The sequence below is a fragment of the Amblyraja radiata genome, chromosome 3, assembly GCF_010909765.2.
Source record: "Amblyraja radiata isolate CabotCenter1 chromosome 3, sAmbRad1.1.pri, whole genome shotgun sequence".
In the NCBI taxonomy this organism is placed as follows: Eukaryota; Metazoa; Chordata; class Chondrichthyes; order Rajiformes; family Rajidae; genus Amblyraja; species Amblyraja radiata.
In genome coordinates, this window is record NC_045958.1 from 88827208 (window position 1) to 88851775 (window position 24568).

The following is a 24568-nucleotide window of genomic DNA, read 5'->3' on the forward strand; positions in this document are numbered from 1 at the left end:
TGGGTACCAGGACCAGGAGTTGTCCTTGTGGGTTAGTTGACGCAGGGGGTCTGACAATTCGCTGAGATTGGGAATACATTTTCCCAGGTAGTTGACCATGCCTAGAAATCGTTGTAGGCTGGTGACGTCAGTTGGTACCGGCAGCTCGTTGATTGTTGCAGTCTTCAGCGGATCTGGTTTTAGCCCATTGCTGGTGAACACGTGACCTATGTAGGTGACTTCGGGAACCCTGAACTTGCACTTCAGAGGGTTCAGTTTTAAATTGATGTCTCTGGCACGGTTTAGTACTTTACGTAGGTTGGCATCGTGTTCGGTGGCATTGCGGCCATAAACTAGGATGTCATCAACAATTATGGCACAGGGGAATTCTGCAAACAGTTGTTCCATTGCACGCTGGAAAACTTCGCTAGCAGAGTTGATGCCAAAGGGCATTCTTAGGAATCGGTAACATCCGAACGGGGTGTCGAATGTTGTTAACGCCGATGCGGCATGGTCTAACGGGATTTGTCAGAAAGAGTTTTTTGTATCCAGGACTGAGAACAACGTTGCGTTACCGATTTGTGCCGCTACGTCTTCGGTGGTCCTCATCGGGTAGTGTTGGCGTTTGATTGCTGTGTTCAAATCTTTAGGAGTGATGCAGATGCGTAACTCCTTCTTGTCTTTCTTTGTGGTGACAACCATAGTGGAGACCCAGTCGGTGGGTTCGCTGACTTCGGCAAGAACTCCGATGGAGACCATACATTTCAGTTCATCGTATATTTGCTCACGCATACCATGCAGCACGCACGATTGGGTTGACTGTATGGTCAACAATGATCTTGTATGTTGTGGGTAGTTTGCCGAGTTTGTTGTCAAACAAATCTTTGTAGTTGGATAGCATCTGTCAAACAGTGTGTGGACAGCACGCCCCAAATAGACCAAACCCAGGTCATGGCACTCATCGATGCCTAGCAGGGTTTCAGAACTTGGCTCAATGATGTAAAATAGCAAGTCCTTGGTCTGTTCATTGATGGTACACTTAAAGTCAGCTTTACCCAGCGGGTGAAGAATTTCTCCTCCATAAGCATGTAGAGTGGAGGAGTCTTTTTTTCATGCGCTCAGTGGTTCTTATCTTGTTGAACACTTTGAGTGACATGACGTTCACGCGGGCGCCGGTATCGACTTTGGCGATCAGGGGTTTATTATTGATTATCATGGTCACAGCAGAATCAGTTACTTTGCCTGGGGTGCGCAGGTTTAGGGAAACTATGGTAGACTCAGTGTCTGTGTTATCAGAGTTGTTCCCGGGGGAAGATTCGTCTTATTCATGGGAATCAGAATCAGACGGGTCTTGTTGAATCAGGTGCAGCATCGTCCTTGGAGCTGTACTCCCACTGGATCTACAACAATTCGCAAAGTGGTTGAGTTTTTTGCAATGTTGACATACTTTCCCATGGGCTACGCAAAATTGGCGCCCCCTGGGGTGGAAATAGTTACAGTTTGTGCACCTCGTGTTAGGCATGTTCTGAGCTTTGCTGGACGCATTGAGAAATCTTTGTGGAGAATAACTAGCCAAATTCACATTCAACTGTTGATTAGCATTCGGGCTATCAAAATCAGCCAGCGGCTCCATCCTACAAGCATGAATTGCTTGCTCTAAAGTCAGTTCTGCATTCCGCAGCAGTTCAGCTCGCAGCTTGCGGTCGCTCATTCCTCCCACAATTTTATCGCAAACTAACTAATTTGTCAACTCGCCAAATCTGCATCGAGAGCTGATGTGTCTCAGGTCACTGATGAATCGTTCCACAGGCTCGTCAGCCTGTTGCACCCGAGCAAAAAATCTTGTTCTCTCAAGGATTCTGTTAGACGGCAGGTCACACAGTTCTCTAAACTTCCTCAGCAACACCATAGAGTTGTCAATAGATTCAGCTGGCACCAGTACCTGGCCATTCCCATCCAGTTGAGCGGGTGCAAATTCGAATGAGTCGGCGCGGATCATAGCCTCCGGACCCGCTAAATTCAACAGTAGCGAAGCCTTCAAATCGTCGGGATCGTTTCAGTGATCGATGCGGATATAACGAGAGTAGTCCTTCTCAAACATTCACCATCGCTCGGCGATATCAGAATCAAACACTAGCGGGCTGGGATTTCGACAAGTGTTAGCCATGTCCTCGAGTCACAAAATAAAACACACAAATAAAAACTGGTAAACGAAATAAATCGCGGTAAACTGACGCGGGGTAGACCCGATTTTCTGACACCATGTGAAGAATCTAAACTCACACAGGTTGAAACACAAGCAACTTTATTGTTCAGGTCATTAACTACCAAGCAGGTCATCACACGTTCACACTGCTACTCTGACTGGTAGACAGTGGGTAGGATCTTACACTATGAATGTTATAATTAGGCGATGTTATAATTATTAAGCATTCTAATTGGCTAACATGTGATAGCCAATCTATAGTAAAGAAGGCATGTGGTATGCTGCCTTCATCAATCAGGGTATTGAGTATAAGAATATGAGGGATGATGCTTTTCAATTATGAAGAAGGTTGGGACTTACGTGGTTACTGATAAAGTTATACAAATAAAGCCACACAACACAATGGAGGATATCCTAAATGTGAAGATGCCCTTGTAGAGACAAAAAAACAATACAATGCTTCAATGGTGATTTATTTGTCACAGTGGTCACTTCTACTCGTGTCATGTATCAGACACAGCTAACCTCATGAGGATATCAAAATAATTTACCCTTCACATTAGTTTAGATTAGAGATAGAGCATAGAAAGTATGGCCCACAGAGTCCATCGATCACTCGTACACTAGTTGTCATCCCACTTTGCATCCTATACACTGGGGGCAATTTACAGACGCCAAAATGCAAACCTGCAAGTCTTTGGAATGTGGGAGGAAAACTGAGGACATGGAGAAAACCCAAGTGGTCACAGAGAGAACGTACAAATTCCACATAGACAGCACCCAGTCAAGATCGTAGTCGGATCTCTGGTGTGGCGAGACACCCGTTTCAGACCCAATCTAGCAGCCGTGTTCGTTGGGACTTCACCTATTCTTTGATGATGGTATTTGTCATGAAGGTTGAGGACCAACTACTTTATACAGCATGCTACTTTCAGTGCTGCTCTCAAGTGTAACTCAACTACATAACCTGGAAGAGAAAAGTACGGGATAATCAAGAGAAAATTTCCCTTGCATGGAGATTCTGGTAGTCAATATTGAGGACTCCTACCACTTAAATACCTGTGCAATCCTTTCTGGCAAGATTATCCTGCTGCTGGGATGGAGATTGTGATGGAGAACTCATGATAGGCCATTTCAGAACTCATCAGTCTGAAGGGTCCCGACTAGAAAAGTCATCTATCTATTCACTCCATGATGCTGCTTGACCTAGCACTGTGCTTTGCCCAAAGGTCGTCACTGAGTTTCTTTCATCCAACATATGGACATTCCTATGTACGAGTGATCTCCCATATTATTAAATTCAGAAGTCTGACTTGTGTACATACGCACATTCCCAAACAACAGCTAGTTTCCTCTTTTTCTCTCTTTCTCCACTTGTAATTATTCTTCCTTATCAGTCTTGTATGTTTTTATTGCATTGTGAAGGCATTATATTGAGTGACGTTTTTGTAATCTCCAAACTATGGACAAAATCAACTGATGAATGCCTGTGAAAATAGGACCCTTTCATTACCTGGGGCCACTTTGTACAAGTTCCCTGTTCAATTCTGTGTTCATTCAACCTGTGCTTCAGAGTGCATTTCAGGCAATGACCAGGAGAGGTCATTCGGCTTATGGCAATGTTTTTTGGAGGACCATATACAAATACACCTTCCCATCAAATTTAAAAATTATGCTCTCGGTTTTTCCTTTCTCAATATTATATTTAGTTGCAGTCCTCAAAAATATTACAAAATCATAAAAAGAAAATGGATTGTGTTTTTGATGAATAATTACTTTACCTATATTTAGTATAATTCATTGAATAAAATAACATACAAGCAGCTCCAGAACAAGTCAATTTAAATTACTGAAAGAAGCATTCTTTGTCGATTAAAAAAACTCACCCTTAAAACGTATAAAGTTTGATTTTATTCAAAACTTGTAGTAGCATAAAATTCCAGAATAAGACGCGAACCTTTATACAGTGAATATTCTTTCAATTGTCAACTAGGATGCTAAACAGGATGTCACAGGAAGTTAGAAACAAAGTATTGTCAAAATCAAATTGGAATAATTACAATAGAGGCAATACGCTAACGGATGTGTAACCAAATTCAAATATTACAGCATTGCTTAACACCCTAGGGTAGCCAGGATACCAATTGTTTCCAGTACAAAAAAAGAAAAACAACATTAGACAGAAAGTGTGCAGCAATGTGATTTTCACTGGCACAATTACCATGCTAAATAATGGAAATACTAAAAAACGTTTTTTGGTGGATCTGGTTAGTGAGAAGTTGCATCATGCAACAGAAAATAGACAATATATTGAAGTATGATTCACCAAAACAAAAACAATTAATTAAATAACTCACCCATGTGCAGGTGTTCAGCAGCTATTCAGAGTGAACATATATTGCTTTGCAATGTTGTAAAAAAAGAACCGCCAGCCCTATTACAATTCCACCCTTCCAACAAAGAATCAATGGAAATTTGTGTTGTGAGAATATAAAAACGCAATGGGTGCTGCAAATCTTTGAAAAACTTTAGGTTCTTAGAGTATTTCCTAGTGTGTACTGTTAAGACCTTGAATAAACCCACTTGTTCAAGGAACTCACCACTGTTCAACCAGATTATTTAAAAATGTCTGTTCCTATCTGAGCTGTGATTAAGAGGGCTACTGAGCCCCATGTGAAAGCCAGACTCAGGGTATAGGTTAAACACACAATTCCCTCCAACACCAGGGATCAGAAAGAGGCCTGAGAGTATAGTCATTCACTTTGGTAGAGGGAATAAAGACCCTGCCTATTTCTAAATGGGGAGAGTATTCAGAAATTGGAGGTGCAAAGGGATTAGGGAGTGTTGGCGCAGGATTCCCAGAAAGTTAATTTGCAGGTTGAATCGGTGGTAAAGGAGGCAAATGTAATGCTAGCGTTCGTTTTGAGATGACTGGAATATAAAAGCAATGTTGCAAGGCCCTAGGCTTTATAAAGCGCTACTAAGGCCATAATATCCCAACTAAGCTCATATCCAAACGTGTGGAACTTGGAGCCAGCACTCCCCTCTGCAACTGGATCCTCAGCTTCCTGACCAGATTTCACTTATCCTCCAGTCAGTGAGGAAATGTGACAAATCATCCTCTACAATAATTCTCAACACTGGTACCCGGCAGGATTCATTTTCAGCCCTCTAATATACTCCTTATACACTCATATCTGTGGTCAAATACTAATCCAATTCAATTTTCAAGTTCGTAGACAGCACCAACATGGTGGGTCAGATATCAAATAATGATGAGATGGAGTAGAGAAAGGAGATTGAGAAACTCATGGCCTGGTACGAAGACAACAACCTCTCCCTCAATGTCAGCAAGCAATTTGATCTGGACAGCCACATCAGAGCTATGGCCAAGACACATCAACATCTCTACTTCGTTTGTAGGCTTGTGAAGTTTGGAACGTCCCAACAACCCTCGCCAACTTCTAGACATAGTGGAAAGCATTTTATCAGGTTGCATCACAGCAAGCTGGTCTGGGAACTGCTCCATCCAAGACCACAAGAAATTGCAGAGAGTTGTGGATGGGGCCCAGACCATCATTGAAACCAACCTCACTTCCATTGACTCCATCTACATCATGCAGCCTTGATGAGGCCACCAGCATAATGAAGGATCAGTCTCACCCTGGTCACTCCCTCTTCTGCCTTCTCCAATCAGGATTTTCTTGCACAAAACTGTATTGACTCCTCCTAATTAATCCCTGCTTTTTCAAGTGAACATCAATCTTGTCCCTTAATTTTTTCCCCAATATTTTCCCTAGTACAGATGCAAAGCTAACCAGATTTCACAGTCACTTCAAAAATGTTTCCCATGATAGATGTTAAAATTACTGGCCTGCAGTTTGCTTCTTTATTTCCTTCCCCAATTAAACAAGTTACTTGTATTATTTTGAGTGGAGAGTCAGCGAAGCCATGCTGCAAGCGGAGTCTCGAATATGCCACAGAGTCCTGTTGGGAGCAGTGACTCGGGGAAGAGCTGGTCTGGGAATATTCCCAACTCCCCAGTTTGAAAATGCCAACGGGAAGGAGAGGTGCAGGCTGGTCCAGGATGAAGTGAGGGCAGCAGTGGAGGAGGGGAGGTCTACCAGAGCAGTTGGCTTGAGGCAGTTGAAGGCCTGGACAAGGTGGGAGCAGGCCATGGACCGAAAAAGTCATATGGAATGAGCTCTGACAAGCTGAACCACAGCGCACCAAGTTCCTGGTCCAGGCAGTGTACAATGTCCTGCCCAGCCCATCGAACCTCTTCATCTGGGGCAAAGCGGAATCTCCGGATTGCCCGCAATGCTCAGGCAAGGGGATGTTGGAACACATCCTGAGCTGTTGCCCAAAGGCTCTTGAGCAGGGCCAGTACATCTGGCATCACGACCATAGAAACATAGAAAATAGGTGCAGGAGTAGGCCATTCGGCCCTTCGAGCCTGCACCACCATTCAATATGATCATGGCTGATCGTCCAACTCAGTACCCTGTACCTGCTTTCTCTCCATGCCCACTGATCCCTTTAGCCACAAGGGTCACATCTAACTCCCTCTTAAATATAGCCAATGAACTGGCCTCAACTACATTCTGTGGCAGAGAATTCCAGAGATTCACCACTCTCTGTGTAAAAAATGATTTTCGCATCTCAGTCCTAAAAGATTTCCCCTTTATCCTTAAACTGTGACCCCTTGTTCTGGACTTCCCCAACATCGGGAACAATCTTCCTGCATCTAGCCTGTCCAACCCCTTAAGAATTTTGTAAGTTTCTATAAGATCCCCCCTCAATCTTCTAAATTCTAGCGAGTACAAGCCGAGTCTATCCAGTCTTTCTTCATATGAAAGTCCTGACATCCAAGGAATCAGTCTGGTGAACCTTCTCTGTACTCCCTCTATGGCAAGAATGTCCTTCCTCAGACCATGTTCTTAAACCCATTGCAGAAGCCATCAGCAGCTGCAGACTGGCCCCATCACCCAGATAATCACCTTCGTGAAGGCAGGAGTGCAGCTGCCAAGAACCACAGCAGCCAGGAATCCTGGCGACTGCGCAGGACTGGCAGCTTTCTGTAGACCTGGTGAAATAGCTGAAGTTCCCACGGCACATTGTCATGACCACCTTGAGGCCAGACATCCTTCTGGTCTCAGAGGCGACCAAAATCATCGTCTTGTTGGAAACTCAGTGCCGTGGGAGGACCGTCTGGAGGTAGCGTTGTTACAAAATCTACCATCAGCGGCGCTGCAGATCTGCCACTGTTTTAGGCCCCGATACAAATCGGCCGTGTCTTGCTTAAATCATGGCTTAAATCATGGCAGCGGCAACATTCCAATCGATCACATTCCAGAAACATCCACTCTCAAGATAATCAAATTAATTTATTTGTTTTGCACAATCATGTCGTAAGAACATCAAAATCATCTATATTTTGTGTTATTGTCTACCCATGATCAATATTTTCATACTAAATATCCACAGTACAGTTTTAGTCAGATGTATTGCGCAAAAAATAATGATTTTGATTATCTTGAGAGTGGATGTTTCTGGATTAATTTATGGGAATTAAACATTAAATTCCTTCCATTTGGCATAGAAATTCATGAGATTTAAAAATCATGTTATATTGTGAATTCTTGTGTGAATGGGATCAGTTTGTTATTTGGATACTTTGTTAGAGTTTTTGTTAGACTTTTCTTAAGAATGGGATAGATGTTTAGAACTAGTAATTGAATTTAGATTAATTTAATTGATTTGATAACTGATGAATATGATTTTTTTTGTTGAGTATTTACTATTTGTTTTAACATTACAATAATATTAAAGTTCTTATCTTGAGAATATCACATTTTTGAATTTAAGGCAGTCTGGGTGTTTATTACTATTTCCGTCACAGCGGTCAATTTTGTAATTATCTACAATTAGGTAACTAACTAATTATATGCTTTAATTTCAGATCATCCAAGTAAGATGTATCATATTTGTTTCAGAATGCTTCAATCTATAATAACTGAAAATTTCATTCCGTTCTCTTATTTTTTAAGAAGGTTATGGGCTTTTATGTCAATTGACTGTCCTCGATTACAGCTTTTGTATTAAGTTAATGGAAAAGCAATAGGGAACAAGATGCTAATTTCCGAGTATGAAAATGACCATAACTTTTTTAATACTGAAGATACGAACATGAATTAGGTATCAAATTAAAGTTCTTTTTTTTTTGCTTTATCTGATGGGATAAATTACAAGCTTGAATTGTAAAATCTCAAAATGTTGTAACATTCCTATTGGAGGAGGCCAACGAGGAGGAAGAAGACCAAGTACGAAGAGCTGGTCGTAGACTGCCGTAAGCAGGTCTGGAAGGCAAGGTGTATGCCCATCGAGGTTGGCTGCAGAGGTTTTGCTGAGCAATCACTCTACAAAGCCTTGAGTGCACTGGGCATCAACGGAATGGAGACGAGAAGAGCCATCAAGAACACCATAGAGGCAGCGGAGAAAGCCTCGAGATGGCTCTGGATCAGGAGAGGAGGTCCATGGGGAGGAGCGAATGCCACCTGAACACAAGTCGTGGTCTGATCACCACGACTGGGTCGCCTGGGTGAGGGTGTCTGATGTTGAAAGACCCGAAACACCCAATGACCCCAGGTTACATCACTGATGATGTTTTCAGGAGCATCAAGAGATGTATCTTATCAATCAATGTGCTGGCAAAACCAGTAGAGGATGAGCACCCCAATTTGACGGATCACAAGGCTAACGACTAATGGCAATGGACAACCGACTAGAAGTATGAAATGCAGATGTGGAAAGGTCTGCAAGAACAGCCGACGCCTGAAGATTCACCCGACCCGGATGAAGTGTTTGGAGGGAGAGGGATTGTCACAACACATAGGTATTTTATCTGGTGAGACGCAGGAGGAGCCGGGCCCGGAAGCACCCCATAGAGCCCGAAGCCTCCAAGTGGGGTAACTTGTCCCTCAGAATGGACCTCCGGAGAAGGTTTGAGTCAAATGACCACAGGCCTGCAAAACTTGACAGTCTAGCATCAGTTCGACAAGATGCTAGAAGCAACTGCGAAGGGAGGCGTGGATCAAAGGCTGCAGACGATGACGACAATCATCATCAGCCTAGCTGTAGAAAGGTTTGAAGCAGTGGAGAAGAAACCTGCCAGAACACCCTTCACCAAAGAGAAGCAAAGATCCACAAGATCCGGCAGGAGTTGAAGTCCCTAAAGAAGCAGTACAAAGAGCTCATGAAGAGCAGCGCCCCCCCTTGGCTGAGCTGCGAACCATCCTGAGGAAGAAGCTGCTGTCCCACCGTTTTGCTGTGTGGCACCGAAGACGCTGGAAGGAAAGAGCCAGGAAGCAAGCATCCTTCATAGCCAACCCCTTCGACTTCACCAAACAACTGCTCGGGCAGAAGTGCTGTAGGAGTTTGGCTTGCTCTAAGGAGGAGATCGACTGGCACAACCAGACCACCTACAGCAGGAGCTGGGCCAGTGCAACATCCTGATAAAACCACCTCCACCCATAGAAACATAGAAATTAGGTGCAGGAGTAGGCCATTCGGCCCTTCGAGCCTGCACCGCCATTCAATATGATCATGGCTGATCATCCAACTCAGTATCCCATACCTGCCTTCTCTCCATACCCTCTGATCCCCTTAGCCACAAGGGCCACATCTAACTCCCTCTTAAATATAGCCAATGAACTGGCCTCGACTACCCTCTGTGGCAGAGAGTTCCAGAGATTCACCACTCTCTGTGTGAAAAAAGTTCTTCTCATCTCGGTTTTAAAGGATTTCCCCCTTATCCTTAAGCTGTGACCCCTTGTCCTGGACTTCCCCAACATCGGGAGCAATCTTCCTGCATCTAGCCTGTCCAACCCCTTAAGAATTTTGTAAGTTTCTATAAGATCCCCTCTCAATCTCCTAAATTCTAGAGAGTATAAACCAAGTCTATCCAGTCTTTCTTCATAAGACAGTCCTGACACATCCCAGGAATCAGTCTGGTGAACCTTCTCTGCACTCCCTCTATGGCAATAATGTCCTTCCTCAGATTTGGAGACCAAAACTGTACGCAATACTCCAGGTGTGGTCTCACCAAGACCCTGTACAACTGCAGTAGAACCTCCCTGCTCCTATACTCAAATCCTTTTGCTATGAATGCTAACATACCATTCGCTTTCTTCACTGCCTGCTGCACCTGCAAGCCCACTTTCAATGACTGGTGTACCATGACACCCAGGTCTCGCTGCATCTCCCCTTTTCCTAGTCGGCCACCATCAAGGAGTTTGATTGAATAGTTTGATAGTAGAGAGCCACTCATGAAAGAGGTCCAAATCTAGCTCAGCCCCTGGCCCAAGCAGAGAACTGCCCCTTGTTACTGAAACGTCTGTGGAAGACCCTGAAAGTCATCTGGAAAGGGAAAGTGGTGCAGCAGTGAAGATACGCTGAAGGAGTCCGAATCCCAAAGGAAGAAGCTTCCCAGAAAATCGATCAGTTCAGGATCATCTCCTTGCTAAGCATTGAAGGCAAGATCTTCTTCAGCATAGTAGTAAGGCGGCTGATCAACTTCCTCTCCAGCAATGGTTACATCAACAGCTCAGTGCAAAAGGGAGGCTTGTCTGGAGTGCCAGGGTGTCTAGAGTACACGGGAGTGACGACCCAGCTCATCAGAGAAGCCAAGGAGAACAAGGGAGACCTGACGGTGCTCTGGCCAACGCCTACGGCTCCATCCCGCACAAGCTGATCCAGACATTCATAGCCAAGCATCATGTGCCGGGCCAAGTGGCAGATCTTATCCTGGACTATTACATCCAATTCAGCATGAGAGTCTCAGCAGGGGCAGTAACATCAGAGTGGCACAGACTGGAGGTTGGGATCATCACAGGCTTTACCATCTCTGTGATCCTTTTTGTCTTGGCGATGAACATGATCGTCAAGTCTGCTGAGCTAGAGTGCCGGAGCCCTCGGACCAAGTAAGGAATGCGCCAACCACCAATCAGAGCCTTCATGGACGACCTGACTGTCACCACTGAGTGCCAGGAGGCAGGTGGATCCTGCAGGGGTTGGAGAAACTGATTGGATGGGCAAGGATGAGGTTTAAGCCAGGAAAATCAAGGTCACTGGTGCTGAAGAAGGACAAAGTCATGGACAGGTTCCGCTTCAGCATTGAAGGGACACCAATCCCTACTGTCTCCGAAAGGCCAGTGAAGAGTCTTGGCAAGGTGTTTAACAGCAGCCTGAAGGATACAGCATCTGTCCAGGCAACCTGTCAAGAGCTGGAGAGTTGGTTGAGAGCAGTGGACCGGTCAGGGCTTCCCGGCAAGTTCAAGGCATGGATTTACCAACATGGTATCCTGCCAAGGATACTTTGGCCATCGCTTGTCTACGAAGTCCCAATCTCCATTGTAAAGAGATTGGAGAGGAAAATCAGCAGCTTCCTCAGGTGGCTGGGATTGCCCAGGTACCTTAGCAGCGTCGCCATTTACGGAAACAACACCAAGCTCCAGCTGCCCCTGAAATCCCTGGAGGAGTTTAAGGTGACTCGGGCCAGAGAGGTGTTGCTGTACAGGGACTCCAGCGACCCCAAGGTGGCTCAGGCAGGGGTGGAGTCGAAAACTGGGAGGAGGTGGAGAGCCGGCGAAACCGCGCTGCAAGCGGAGTCTCAGATATGCGAGAGTCCGGGTGGGAGCAGTGACTCGGGGAGGAGCTTGCCTGGGAATCTTCCCAACTCCCCAGTTTGACAAGGCCAAGGGGAAGGAGAGGCGCAGGCTGGTCCAGGAGGAAGTGAGGGCAGCGGTGGAGTAGGGGTCTACCAGAGCGGTTGGTTTGAGGCAGCAGTGGGCCTGGACAAGGTGGGAGCAGGCCAGGGACCGAGCTCTGGCAAGCTGAACCACAGCGTATCAAGTTCCTGGTCCAGGCAGTGTACGATGTCCTGCCCAGCCCATCGAAGCACATCTGGGGCAAAGCGAAATCTTCGGATTGCCCGTAATGCTCAGGCAAGGGGACGTTGGAACACATCCTGAGCTACTGCCCAAAGGCTCTTGGGCAGGGCCGGTACACCTGGCGTCACGACCAGGTTCGTAAACCCATTGCAGAAGCCATCAGCATGGGAATCAGCAGCTGCAGAAGAGAACGCCCCACCACCCAGATGATCACCTTCGTGAAGGCCGAAGTGCAGCTGTCAAGATCCACAGCAGCCAGGAATACGTTAGGAATCCTGGCGACTGCGCAGGACTGGCAGCTTTCTGTAGACCTGGTGAAACAGCTGAAGTTCCCACGGCACATTGCCACGACCACCCTGAGGCCAGACATCCTCCTGGTCTCAGAGGCGACCAAAAACATCGTCTTGTTGGAACTGACGGTGCCTTGAGAGGACCGTCTGGAGGAGGCCCACAAGAGGAAGATGACCAAGTATGAAGAGCTGGTCATAGACTGCAGTAAGCAGGGCTGGAATGCAAAGTATATGCCCATCGAGGTTCGCTGCAGAGGTTTTGCAGGGCAATCGCTCTACAAAGCCTTGAGGGCACTGGGCATCAACGGAGTGGCGAGCAGAAGAGCCATCAAGAACACCACAGAGGCAGCGGAGAAGGCCTTGAGATGACTCTGGATCAGGAGAGGAGGTCCATGGGGAGGGGCGAATGCCACCTGAACACAGGTTGTGGACTGATCAACCACGGCTGGATCGCCTGGGTGAGGGTGACTGATGTTGAAAGACCCGAAACATCCAATGAACCCAGGTTACATCACTGATAATGTGTTCAGGAGCATCAAGAGATGTATTTTATCAATCCAATTTAATGGAACGTCTCCATAATCTCAGGGTACTGAAAAATCCTAATCAACTCACCAACTGTCACAGCATGCCACCTAGCTTTAGTTTTAGAGATACAGCATGGAAACAGGCCTATGGCTCACTGATTCCATGATGACCAGCGATCCCCATACCTTAGTTCTAACCCTACTCTAGGAACTACCTGCACATCTTTGAGATGGGGGAGGAAACCAGAGCACCCGGAGAAAATCCACGTGGTCACAAGGAGAACGTACAAACTCCATACAGAGAGCACCCATAGACAGGTTCGAACCCGGATCTCTGGCGCTGTCAGGCAGCAACTCTACTGCTGTGCCACAATTTATTTTCAGACCCAGGAAAATGGCCATCAGAACCCAGAATCCTGTCAACTCTCAGCCTCCACAATTTCCTCAGTATCATTGCCCTGGGGAGTAATTTTTCAAGTTCTGCCCTCCCTTACAATTTATATTCTACAGCTATGCATAGGATGGATTTCAACTTCACTCGGGTGAAGATGCAGCAAAATACCTGCTTAATTTTGTGTATGCACTCAAGAAACCAATGGCCTGCCTGATCAGATGCTGGAGAAGCTATTCAAGAACTCATGAGAACAATGCATGTTTTTAGGACATTAATCATCCAGCTCAAACTTTTTTTTTTGAAGGGCATTACACCAGCAAGATGAAGACAAAATGTTTCCATTAAAGTGAAAGAAACAATTTGGAAAACATGCTGAGAAAAATCTGTACACACATTAGAAATAAATATTGCACATTGTTACCTGCAAGATAGTATTAATTCGATTCCTTTCAGCTATCAGGTATTCATTTTCTGTATTAGAGTTCTGAATGATCTTCTCATGATCCTCCTGTTCACTTTGAAACCTCTGCTGATCATCTTCCCTTGCTTGTTGCAGAATTTGTGAAGTCCTTTCCAAATTCTCTACTTTCTGCTGAAGTTCTGAATTTTGTACTGTTAATCACAAAGGAGAACAATTTACATAATGCCCCAAATTGTTGACTTCTTCGTGTGTATGGCGTGCACTGCCTAAAGTTGTAGGACGACTTGTTCTATTTGATCTTATCTGATTGTGCATGCCGGGTTGATTGCATTCGTCGAAACAGCGCGGACCACGTGAAGGTTGCAATCTTCCACCCCAAATTGTTGACTTAATTTACAGTGTTAACGCTATTTACAATGCTGATCCACAGATTTAAATTTCAAATCGCAAATCATGATCATACACTAGCAAGCAACTTTAGTTGTCGAATGAAACCATTGCATCCTGTGAACACAGAGTAGCGATATAAAACTGTAACCCCATTCTGTTAATCATATCCAAATTTCACGTCTCTAATTTTCCTATTCTGTACATAGTACCAATCCAGTCATCAATTGCATAATTGTTGATGCCATTATCTTGTAAACCTGCCCTAATCACATCATTCCATCATCTAATAATGAAGAAAAATAAAATTGATAATGTCAGCTTGACCAGACAGAGAAATGATTCTGGAGTTAACTAAATTTTCTATCATGGCCATTTAAATATTAATTGTACTCATTAATCCAGGAATTTATTATCCCCTCGATCCATTGGAATTTTCCTAGTGACTGCAGAAAGTACAGCACTCAATCTTACACTTTCTACCACACCACAATCTAGGAATCTAAAGAATGCTTCCAGGTGAGGCAAAGTTTCACGTGCACCTATCCAACCTTGTCTAATGCATTCGGACCCAAAACGTCATTTGTCCATTTTCTCCAGAGATGTTGCCTGACGCACTGAGTCACTCCCGAACTTTGTGTTTATCTTTAGTATGAACCAGCATCTGCAATTTTTGTTTTATTACATGATCCCATTTGCCTGCGTTTCGTCCATATCCCTCCAAAACATTCCTAACCATGTATCTGTCATGATATCTGCCTCAGGTACCTCGTTCTCTATACCCACCACCCATTGAGTGAAAAAGTTGCCCATCGGGTTCGTATTGAATGATGCCCCTCTTAACTTAAACATTTGTCCTAAGGGAGGTTACATGCAAACTGGAAGAACATCACCTCATATTCTGCTTAGGTAGCTTACAAGGGTCAAAAGTGTTTAATTATCATATGTATCACAACAATTTGACAGTTACTTGGATAGATAGGTTTAAATGATTATGGGCCAAACACAGGCAGGTGGGACGAGTGTAAATGGAACATGTTGTTCAGTGTGGGCAAGTTGGGCCAATGGACCAGTTTTCACGCTGTATGACTCTATAACAGAATGAAATTCTTTAGTGCAATAGCTTAACAAGCCTTTGAATGTAATACACAAATATATAAATATCAAACTATATATATATAACCATAATAGTGCAAAAAAACAAAATTTGTAGCACAAACCAAAGACACAACCCAAAGTGGTTAATAATTGCCAAGGTCAGTGCTGTGTAGAATTCAAGAGCCTAATGCTTGCTCAGAAGCTGTTCTTGTAACCAGTGGTCATGGCTCTTACGCTGTGGAAGAAACCATTTCTGTTCAACTCGTAGTCAATTCCCTCTCTTCAGGCAGCATTTTGGTGAATCTGCCAGCCTTCCTCGCACTCCCATCTCACTTTTCCAGTTTTCACATCCCTACTCCAAACAAGTCTGAAGATGAGTTCAGATCCAAAACGGCGTCCATCCATTTCCCTCTGTGCCGCCTGACCAGCAGAGTTCCTCCAGAATTCTGTTTTTCCACTCATGATTCCAATTCCTTGTGTCCTTGCTCCCTCATTGATTGATCAACATATCAGAAAAGCATCACATAAAGATTCCACAAATGCATCTTGATCCTTATTACGACAAATTTGATTTGTCCTCTATTTGTAAGTTAAACCCCTGCCAAGATTACTATTGCACGCTTTTTGCATGCATCTCTTATTTATTTATCTGGTGGCCTATTACATATTTATACCTGCATTTGCCCTCCTTTGCTTTTCACAGCTAAATCAAAATGCATTCCAATTCTGCATTATGATCAGTCAAGCAATTTCTCATCATTGCACTGATATGATTCAATCGTCTCTAGATTTCATTCCCAGTAATGAGTAGGCTATTCACTACTTTCTCAAAAGCCAATGTGTCAATCACACAATTTTTGAAATTCCGCATTGGAAACATCCCAATATTTCCATGAGGAATACATTTGTTTTCAGTATTTGTTTTAATATATTTAATGTTAATAAAATTAATAAGCTATTAACACAATTCCTGCCTCTTCTTAGACCTTGTTGTGTGCCTCACTGGTGCCCAGATCCAGGCTACCAGCAAAAGATGACATCGTTGACTCTGCTATAAGAAACAGCCCGGTCTACATGGCAAACTGCAGATAACAGAAGATCAGCCCTTGCTTCCCCCCACCAACAATATGCAATACTTAAAAAAAAGTTTACACAAACACAAATGAAAGAGAGACAGTCGCTAAAACTCAACAAATGTTTTCAACAATTTGGCTGGTTACATTTTTTTGCTCCTGCTGAATCACTGCTGGTGTACGCTTAGTTTTCTAGTGATTCATTCTTGTTTTTTTTTTTAATGCAATCATATAGCGATGTTACAAAACTTACCTTCAGCGGCGCTGCAATTCTGCCACTGGCCGTGTGTGCGACTGGCGGTTTTGAAGGGGGGGAGGGGGGAGGGATTAAAATCCAGTTTTCTACTGCCTGTCGGTGGCGGATTTCCTTGGGTTGAAGAATAATTGATCTGACTTCCGTTCCCGTTTTTTTTTTTTTTAAATCGCGAGACAATTTAATAATTTAAAATAAAAAGCGACTTCTAACGCCCTCAACGCCTACAACGTGACGGATATCAATAACGGGACAATACAAAGGGTAAGTCGTTTATTTTACATATAAACTTACTTCTTGGGATGGCTTTAATCTAATTTTACGTTGTGAAAATGTGATTTGGGGGATCCGGAAGTGGTGGCGCTGTTGAATAGCTGCGGCTCGCCTGCAGTCCGTCTGTTTTTACTTTTTGTTGTTGTTTTTTTTGTCTTGTTTTAGTTAAATTTTAGTTTATTAGGTTGTGTTATGGGTGGGGGGGTGAAACATATTTTTATGTCTCTTCCTTCGGGGGGGGAATGCGACTTTTTCTTGTTGTATCCCCCTTCTCTGCCTCCGTCTGCGCTGAGGCCTAATGGCGGAGCTGGCGGTCTCCAACTGCGACCAACCTCGAGGCTCCGGAGGCAGAGCCAGCCAGGACTTACAACGCGAGGCTGGCCGAATTCGGGGCTGAGGCGGCCCGACTCACTGATGCGGCGTTCCAGCTTTCGGCAGCGGCCCGACTCGGAACTGATGCTGCGGGACTCGGAGCTGAGGCGGCGGTACTTGGAGCTGAGGCAGCAGTGGCCCGACTCGCTGAGGCGGCGTTCCAGCTTTCGGCAGCGGCCCGACTCGGAACTGAGGCTGCGGGACTCGGAGCTGAGGTACTCGGAGCTGAGGCAGCAGTGGCCCGACTCGCTGAGGCGGCGTTCCAGCTTTCAGCAGCGGCCCGACTCGGAGCTGAGGCTGTGGCGGGCCGACTCGGAGCGGAGACGGCGTTCCGTCTTTCGGTAGCGGCGACATCACTACGGAGGTCCGCTGGACTGGAGGGCGGCATCTTCGGCCTGGATCGCCTCAGCGCAGAGGGAGAACAAGGAGGGAAGAGACAGAAACTAAGACTTTTGCCTCCATCACAGTGAGGAGGTGCTTGGTGAACTCACTGTGGTGGATGTTAATTTGTGTTTATTGTATGATTTGTTATTTATTATTATTGTGTATGACTGCAGGCAACGAAATTTCATTCAGACTGAAAGGTCTGAATGACGATAAAGGAATCAAATACGAACCGGCAGTGTTTTTCCTGCCGATTTGGAGTTCAAATTCACCGCAAATGCAACGTTTCAATCGATCGCGTTCCAGAAAAACTCACTCGCAAGATGATTTAAATGCTTTTTTTTTGGACAATCATGTCATAAGAGCATCTAAATCGTCTATATTTTGTTATTGTCTACCCATAGTCAATATTTTTATACTAAATATCAGTTTTAGTCCCATGTATTGTGCAAAAAAATAATAATTTTAATTATATTGAGTGGGTGTTTATAGATTAATTTATGGGAATTAAACATTAAATTCCTTCCATCTGGCATATAAATTCATGCCAGTGAGATTTAAAAATCATGTTATATTGTGGATTCTTGTGTGAATGGGATTAGTTTGTTATTTGGATACTTAGGCTATTTTTAAAACATATCCTTTTCTTAAGAAATGGTATTTACAGGACATTCTTAATGGGAAAGTAATGGGCAGAAAGGCATGTCATGCGTGGTTTGAAGAGCAAAAACGTGTAGTTTACAATGCCAAAATTGAAAAGTTGAGGAAAAACAAGGTGTACAGTTGCTTATTGGTTACAATCTGAGGAATATGATGATGCTACTGATTATGATATGCCAATGTACCCGCTAGCAACTTCTCTATAAAGACTTGGTCTATTGCTAGAAATTGTAATTTATTTACCTATCTGTTACGGACTTACAGCATATAATACAATAATATTAAAGTTCTGATCTTGAGAATATCACATTTTTGAATCTAAGGCAGTCTGGGTGTTTATGACTATTTCCGTCACAACGGTCAATTTTGTAATTAACTACAATTAGGTAATTAACTAATTATATGCTTTAATTTTAGGTCATCCAAGTAAGATGTTTTATATTTGTTTCAGAATGTTTCATTCTATAATAACTGAAAATTTCATTCAGTTCTCTTAATTTTTAAGAAAGTTATGGGCTTTTGACTGTCCTCGATCACAGCTTTTGTGTTGTCAATGGAAAAGCAATAGGGAACAAGATGCTAATTTCCGAGTATTAAAATGGCCATGACTTTTTTAATACTGAAGATATGAAAGTGAATTAGGAGTCAAATTAAACTTATTTTTGTGCTTTATCTGATGGAATAAATTGCAGACTTGATTTTTTTTAATCTCAAAATTTTGTAACATTACTAAATAATATTCAAAAATTATTACATTGCATAGATTATGAAATTTTGCGGAAAAAATCTAATTGTAGGTAATTTACAAATGTTTATGCAAAATTCAATACAAATGAATTGATGACAATGATATTGATTAGTTTCTTCTACAATGGACTTTTGATAACATTCATGTACCTTTCAATTGTGCGTGTATTTTGTGTATAGACTCTATTCTGTCTTCTGAAGTAGTTCGCACGACACTGGCTTCCTTCTTAGCCACAGCCAAGTCATACTCCAGGGTCTGTCGCATTGCTTCTCCTTTCTCCAGTTGTGCTCGCAACCTAGCAACATGACTTTCAAATGCTGAACGCTAGGAAAATAAAACATCAACCAGTTAAACCAATGTAAAAAATATAGTGCGTGTTCTCCTTAACTATTGCCTTGCCTTTAGAGGGATATGGATTAAATGAAATCAGCTCAGGTAAGCAACTTCAGATGAGTTGGGCCAAAGGACCCGTTTCCATGCTGTATAACTCCATGACTCTAACCGTGATCTTCAGCTTGGGACATAAAGCCATGGAGAGTGGAACGGTATGGACTACTACCATAAGAAAAACAATGATTCCATGAAGTATAGAATAATTTAATCAATTCAGATAAAAAATTCCTTTGTTGTGCCGATAGAATAAAGATGTGCAATTCCTGTTTCACATAAACGTGTATCATTTACGGTTCAGAGAATTCAGTTTACACATTTTCGTCAACCTAATTCCTAGCAGAATTCCCAGCAGACAACAACCTTTCTCTCAAGGCCAGCAAGTCAAAGGAGATTGTGATTGACTTCAGGAAGCGAAGTAGTACACATATCCCAAGTTGCATTGAGGGTGCCGGAAATAGTTGAAAACTTCAAATTCCTAGGAGTAAGTATGACCAACAACTTCTCCTGGACCACCCATATTGAAGCAACAACGAAGTAAGCACACCAAGTCTCTACTTCCTTAGAAGGCATGTCCCCTACAACTCTCACCATCTTTGACTGATGCGCCATAGAACATATTTTATCAGGATGCATCACAGCTTGGTTTGGGAACAGCTCCGAGACCACAAGAAATTGCAACTAATTGCTGACACAGCCCAGACCATCACACAAATCAACCTCCCTTCCATTGACTTATTTTACCACTCACACTGCCTTGGCAAGTCCAGCAGCATTATCAAGGACGAGTCGCACCCTGGCCACTCCCTCATCTCCTCTCCCATCGTGCAAAAGAAATAGAAGTGTGAAAACACACACCTCCAAATTCAGGGACAGCTTCTTCCCAGTTGTTAGCAGGCAACTGAACCATCCTACCACAACTAGAGTGCGATCCTGAACTACTATCAATCTCATTGGTGACCCTCGAACTATCTTTGATCGTACTTTACTGGCTTTATCTTGCACTAAACGTCATTCCCTTATCATGTATCTGCACACTGTGAATGGCTCAATTGTAATGTATAGTCTTTCCACTGACTGGTTAGCATGCAACAAAAGCTTTTGACTGTACCTCGGTACATGTGACAATAAACTAAACCATTGAATTCTGAATCTTCTCCCCATTTAGTAAACTGTCTAGGCCTTTATTCCTACTACAAAAGTGCATCACCATATGACGTTGGGGATGACGCCGCAGTCCGACACTCGCAGTAGATTGAACTCACATGGTTTATTCTATTTACAGTGGGAAGAAAGTCATGAATCTGCATACCTATTTACTGCAAGGGGGCCCTTGCATTAAATGTATGCAAATTAGTTTCCATTCCCCTATATACCTTATAATACCTATGCCTTGTCAAACCACTGGACTGACTTGGTTGGTTTGGAGGTATAGTCAAATAGAAGGAATACTCTACTACTATCTAATTCGTATAAATCCAACCCAACAGCACTAACAAACCACGTCACAGTGATGATCAATCTGATCCAGTTTACAAGCAAACTCTCCAGCTTGTGCAGGTTCCACCAGAACACCCTGAATTCTAAAGGCCACCCTTTAGCCAGGCATCTGAAATCCTCCTATCCTATACTCACGAACAACACCAGAACTAATCCAATTGTTCCCATTTTTATATTCCCAATCGTCAATGAGGCCTGTCCTTTTCAAAATGTCTTACTTTCGTTGTGTTAGAAGTGCTACACAAGTACAAATATTAATTGTTATATTAATGCTATGAGGCAATCCTAATGATCACTGATCTTAAACGTTATGCCATCAAACCAGACACCAGTATAGCAAGAAAAATCACCCAGAAAGATAATTACACACAAATCACAATTTTACTCAAGGTACATAACATTGTAATTGATGCAATAAAATACATTAGTTTCCTCTAAAAGTGAACGTGTGTCTGAAAGGCTTTGCAATCATACCTCTTCATTAAATTTGCTGGTTAATTCCAATTTTTCTTTTTCTATTTTATTCAGCCTCCACCTGAAATCTGTAGAATTGAAGCTGCCATCCCCAGGTTGCAGATATTTCATTTGATTCTGGAGCTGATTAATAGTACCCTGCAAACTGGAAAAAAAATAAAATTATATATATATATATATATATATATATATATATATATATATATATATATATAATGCCATACATCCCAAAGCAAAATTGACATTATATCACATAACAACCTCAAACAAAATAATTTGTCTATAGAGTCACAGATCCCCAGGTTAGATCCAGAGTTTAAAATAAAGTAATGGTGCTGCCAGGGTGGTGTTTGAAGCCCATACGTTAGCACCATTTGAGTCTCTTTCAGACAGGAATATGAATATGCAGGGAATGGAGGGTACTGGACACATGTAGGCAGAAAAGATCTAGCAAGTTCCTACCTATTACCAAAGTTGGCCTTGTCCCAATTCAGAACTTTAACTTATGGCTAAAGACAGGGCAGGCCCACAACTATTAAGAGAATTGGTCGCTGGTCCCAAAAGGCTTGCACAGACATTTCAGTCACATGCCACTCACAATTTCCTAAAAGATCTCTTTGTCCTCATCCTTCCATGGGCTTCAAATTTATCTAGACTATCGTGGACACCTCCATCCCCTTTCTTGATCACTGTCTCCATCTCAGGAGACAGACTATCTACTGACATATTTTATAAACCTACCGACTCCCACAGGTATCTGAACTACTTCCACCCTCCTGCAAAGATGCCTTCAAATTCACCTGGACTATCTCGGATACCCCTCTCCCCTTTTCTCAATCTCTGTCTTTTTGACAGGAGACAGACTGTCAATGGACATCTGTTACAAACCTATCAACTACAACAGCCAACAGGACTACACTTCTTCCCACCCTGCCTCTTGCAAAGATGTTAACCCTACGAAATAAAGTGGACGAGCTTGAGGCTCAGTTATAAATTGGCAAGTATGATGTTGTGGGAATTACAGAGACATGACTGCAAGAGGTCCAGGGCCGGGAACTGAATATTCAAGGGTATACCTCCTTTCGAAAAGACAGACACGTGGGCAGAGGGAGTGGGGTAGCTCTGTTGGTGAGGAATGAAATTCAGTCCATTGCAAGGGGTGACATTGAAACAGGAGATGTGGAGAGTATGGATAGAACTAAGGAATTGTAAGGGTTAAAAGACCCTAATGGGACTTATCTACAGGCCCCCAAAACAGTAGACTGGATATAGGGTGCAAGATGAATCATGAGTTAAAGTTGGCATGTAGTAAAGGTAATGCTACGGTTGTTATGGGAGATTACAACACGTAGGTAGACTGAGAAAATCAGGTTGGTACTGGACCCCAAGAAAGGGACTTTGTAGAGTGCCTCCGTTACGGTTCTTAGAGCAGCTTGTATTGGAGCCTACCTGGGAGAAGGCAATTTAGTGTTATGTAATGAACCGGATTTGATAAAGAAACTTGAGGTTTTAGGAGCCATTACGAGGTAGTGACCATAATATAGTCAGGTTTAATCTACAATTGGAGAGGGAGAAGGGTAAATCGGAGGTGTCAGTGTTACAGTTGAATAAAGGGGACTATGGAGCCATGAAGGAGGAACTGGCCAAAGATACCCTAGCAGGGATGACAGTGGACCAACAATGGCAGGTATTTCTGGGAATAATACAGAAGGTGCAGGATCCGTTCATTCCAAAGAGGAAGAAATATTCCAAAGGGAGTAAGGGGCGACCGTGGCCGACAAGGAACATCAGGGACAGTAGAAAAATAAAAGAGAAGTACAACGTAGCAAAGATGAGCAGGAAGCAAGAGGATTGGGTAATGTTTGGAGGGCAACAGAAGATGACTAAAAAGGCAATACGGGGAGAAAAGATGAGGTACGAAGGTAAGCCAGCCAAGAATATAAAGGAGGATAGTAAAAGCTTCTTTAGGTATGTGAAGAGGAAAAAATTAGTTCAGACCAAAGTTGGACCCTTGAAGACTGAAAAAGGTAAACTTATTATTGGGGAACAAGGAAATGGCAGTTGAATTGAACAGGTACTTTGGATCCGTCTTCACTGAGGGCACAAACAATCTACTGGATGTACTGGTGGCCAGAGGATCTGGGGTGACGGAGGAACTGAAGGAAATCCATATTAGGCAGGAAATGGTGTTGGGTAGACTGATAGGACTGAAAGATGATAAATCCCAAAGGCCTGATGGTCTGCATCCCAGGGTACTTAAGGGAGTGGCTCTAGAAATCGTGGACGCATTGGTGATCATTTTCCAATGTTCTATAGATTCAGGATCAGTTCCTGTGGATTGGAGGGTAGCTAATGTTATACCACTTTTTAAGAAAGGTAGGAGAGAGAAAACAGGGAATTATAGACCAGTTAGCCTGACATCAGTGGTGGTGAAGCTGCTGGAGTCAATTATAAAAGATGAAATAGCGGCACATCAATCAATCAATCAACCTTTATTGTCATCTTGCAAAGCAACAGTTGTACAGTGCAAAATGAGAAGACGTTTCCCAGGGAATACCGGAGCATCGCACATGAAACTTAAAAACATTTCACACATAATAACAATAAAAACAATCCAGTCCCTGATGAAACAGTATAAATAGTTAAAAGCAGGTAAAGCAGCAACATTAAAATACAGTAAAACCAGTCATTAAAATGTCCAGGGCAGCTGATTTGAGTGGCCAGTGCCAGAGTTATTAAAATGTCAGTGCAAAGCCGCAGAATCCGGTGACTGTGACATTTGGATAGCTGTAACAGCATGGATTTATGAAGAAATCATGCTTGACTAATCTTCAGGATTTTTTTGAGGATGTAACTAGGAAAATGAACAAGGGAGAGCTAGTGGATGTAGTGTACCTGGACTTTCAGAAAGCATTTGATAAGGTCCCACATAGGAGATTAGTGGGCAAAATTAGGGCACATGGTATTGGGGGTAGAGTGCTGACATGCATAGAGAAGTGGTTGGCAGACAGAAAACAAAGAGTAGGGATTAATGGGTTCCTTTCAGAATGGCAGGCAGTGACTAGTGGGGTACCGCAAAGCTCGGTGCTGGGACCGCAGCTATTTACAATATATATCAATGATTTAGATGAAGGGATTCAAAGTAACATTAGCAAATTTGCAGATGACACAACGCTGGGTGGCAGTGTG

The 24568-nt window shown here is 43.3% G+C and overlaps 1 protein-coding gene across 8 annotated transcripts in view; it reads right to left on the bottom strand.

Annotated features, from left to right (window-relative positions):
- ccdc171 (coiled-coil domain containing 171) overlaps nucleotides 1-24568 on the bottom strand; it is a 244842-nt gene that overhangs the window by 216520 nt on the left and 3754 nt on the right. For 7 of the 8 annotated variants that reach the window (XM_033018273.1, XM_033018275.1, XM_033018269.1 and 4 more), the window contains 3 exons: nucleotides 21380-21524; nucleotides 19165-19339; nucleotides 13768-13958 (listed from right to left, as the gene is read on the bottom strand). In XM_033018273.1, the coding sequence (XP_032874164.1) occupies nucleotides 13768-13958; nucleotides 19165-19339; nucleotides 21380-21524 (511 nt within the window). The remainder of the gene's footprint in view (nucleotides 1-13767; nucleotides 13959-19164; nucleotides 19340-21379; nucleotides 21525-24568) is intronic. The other variant, XM_033018277.1, reaches the window with a different exon arrangement.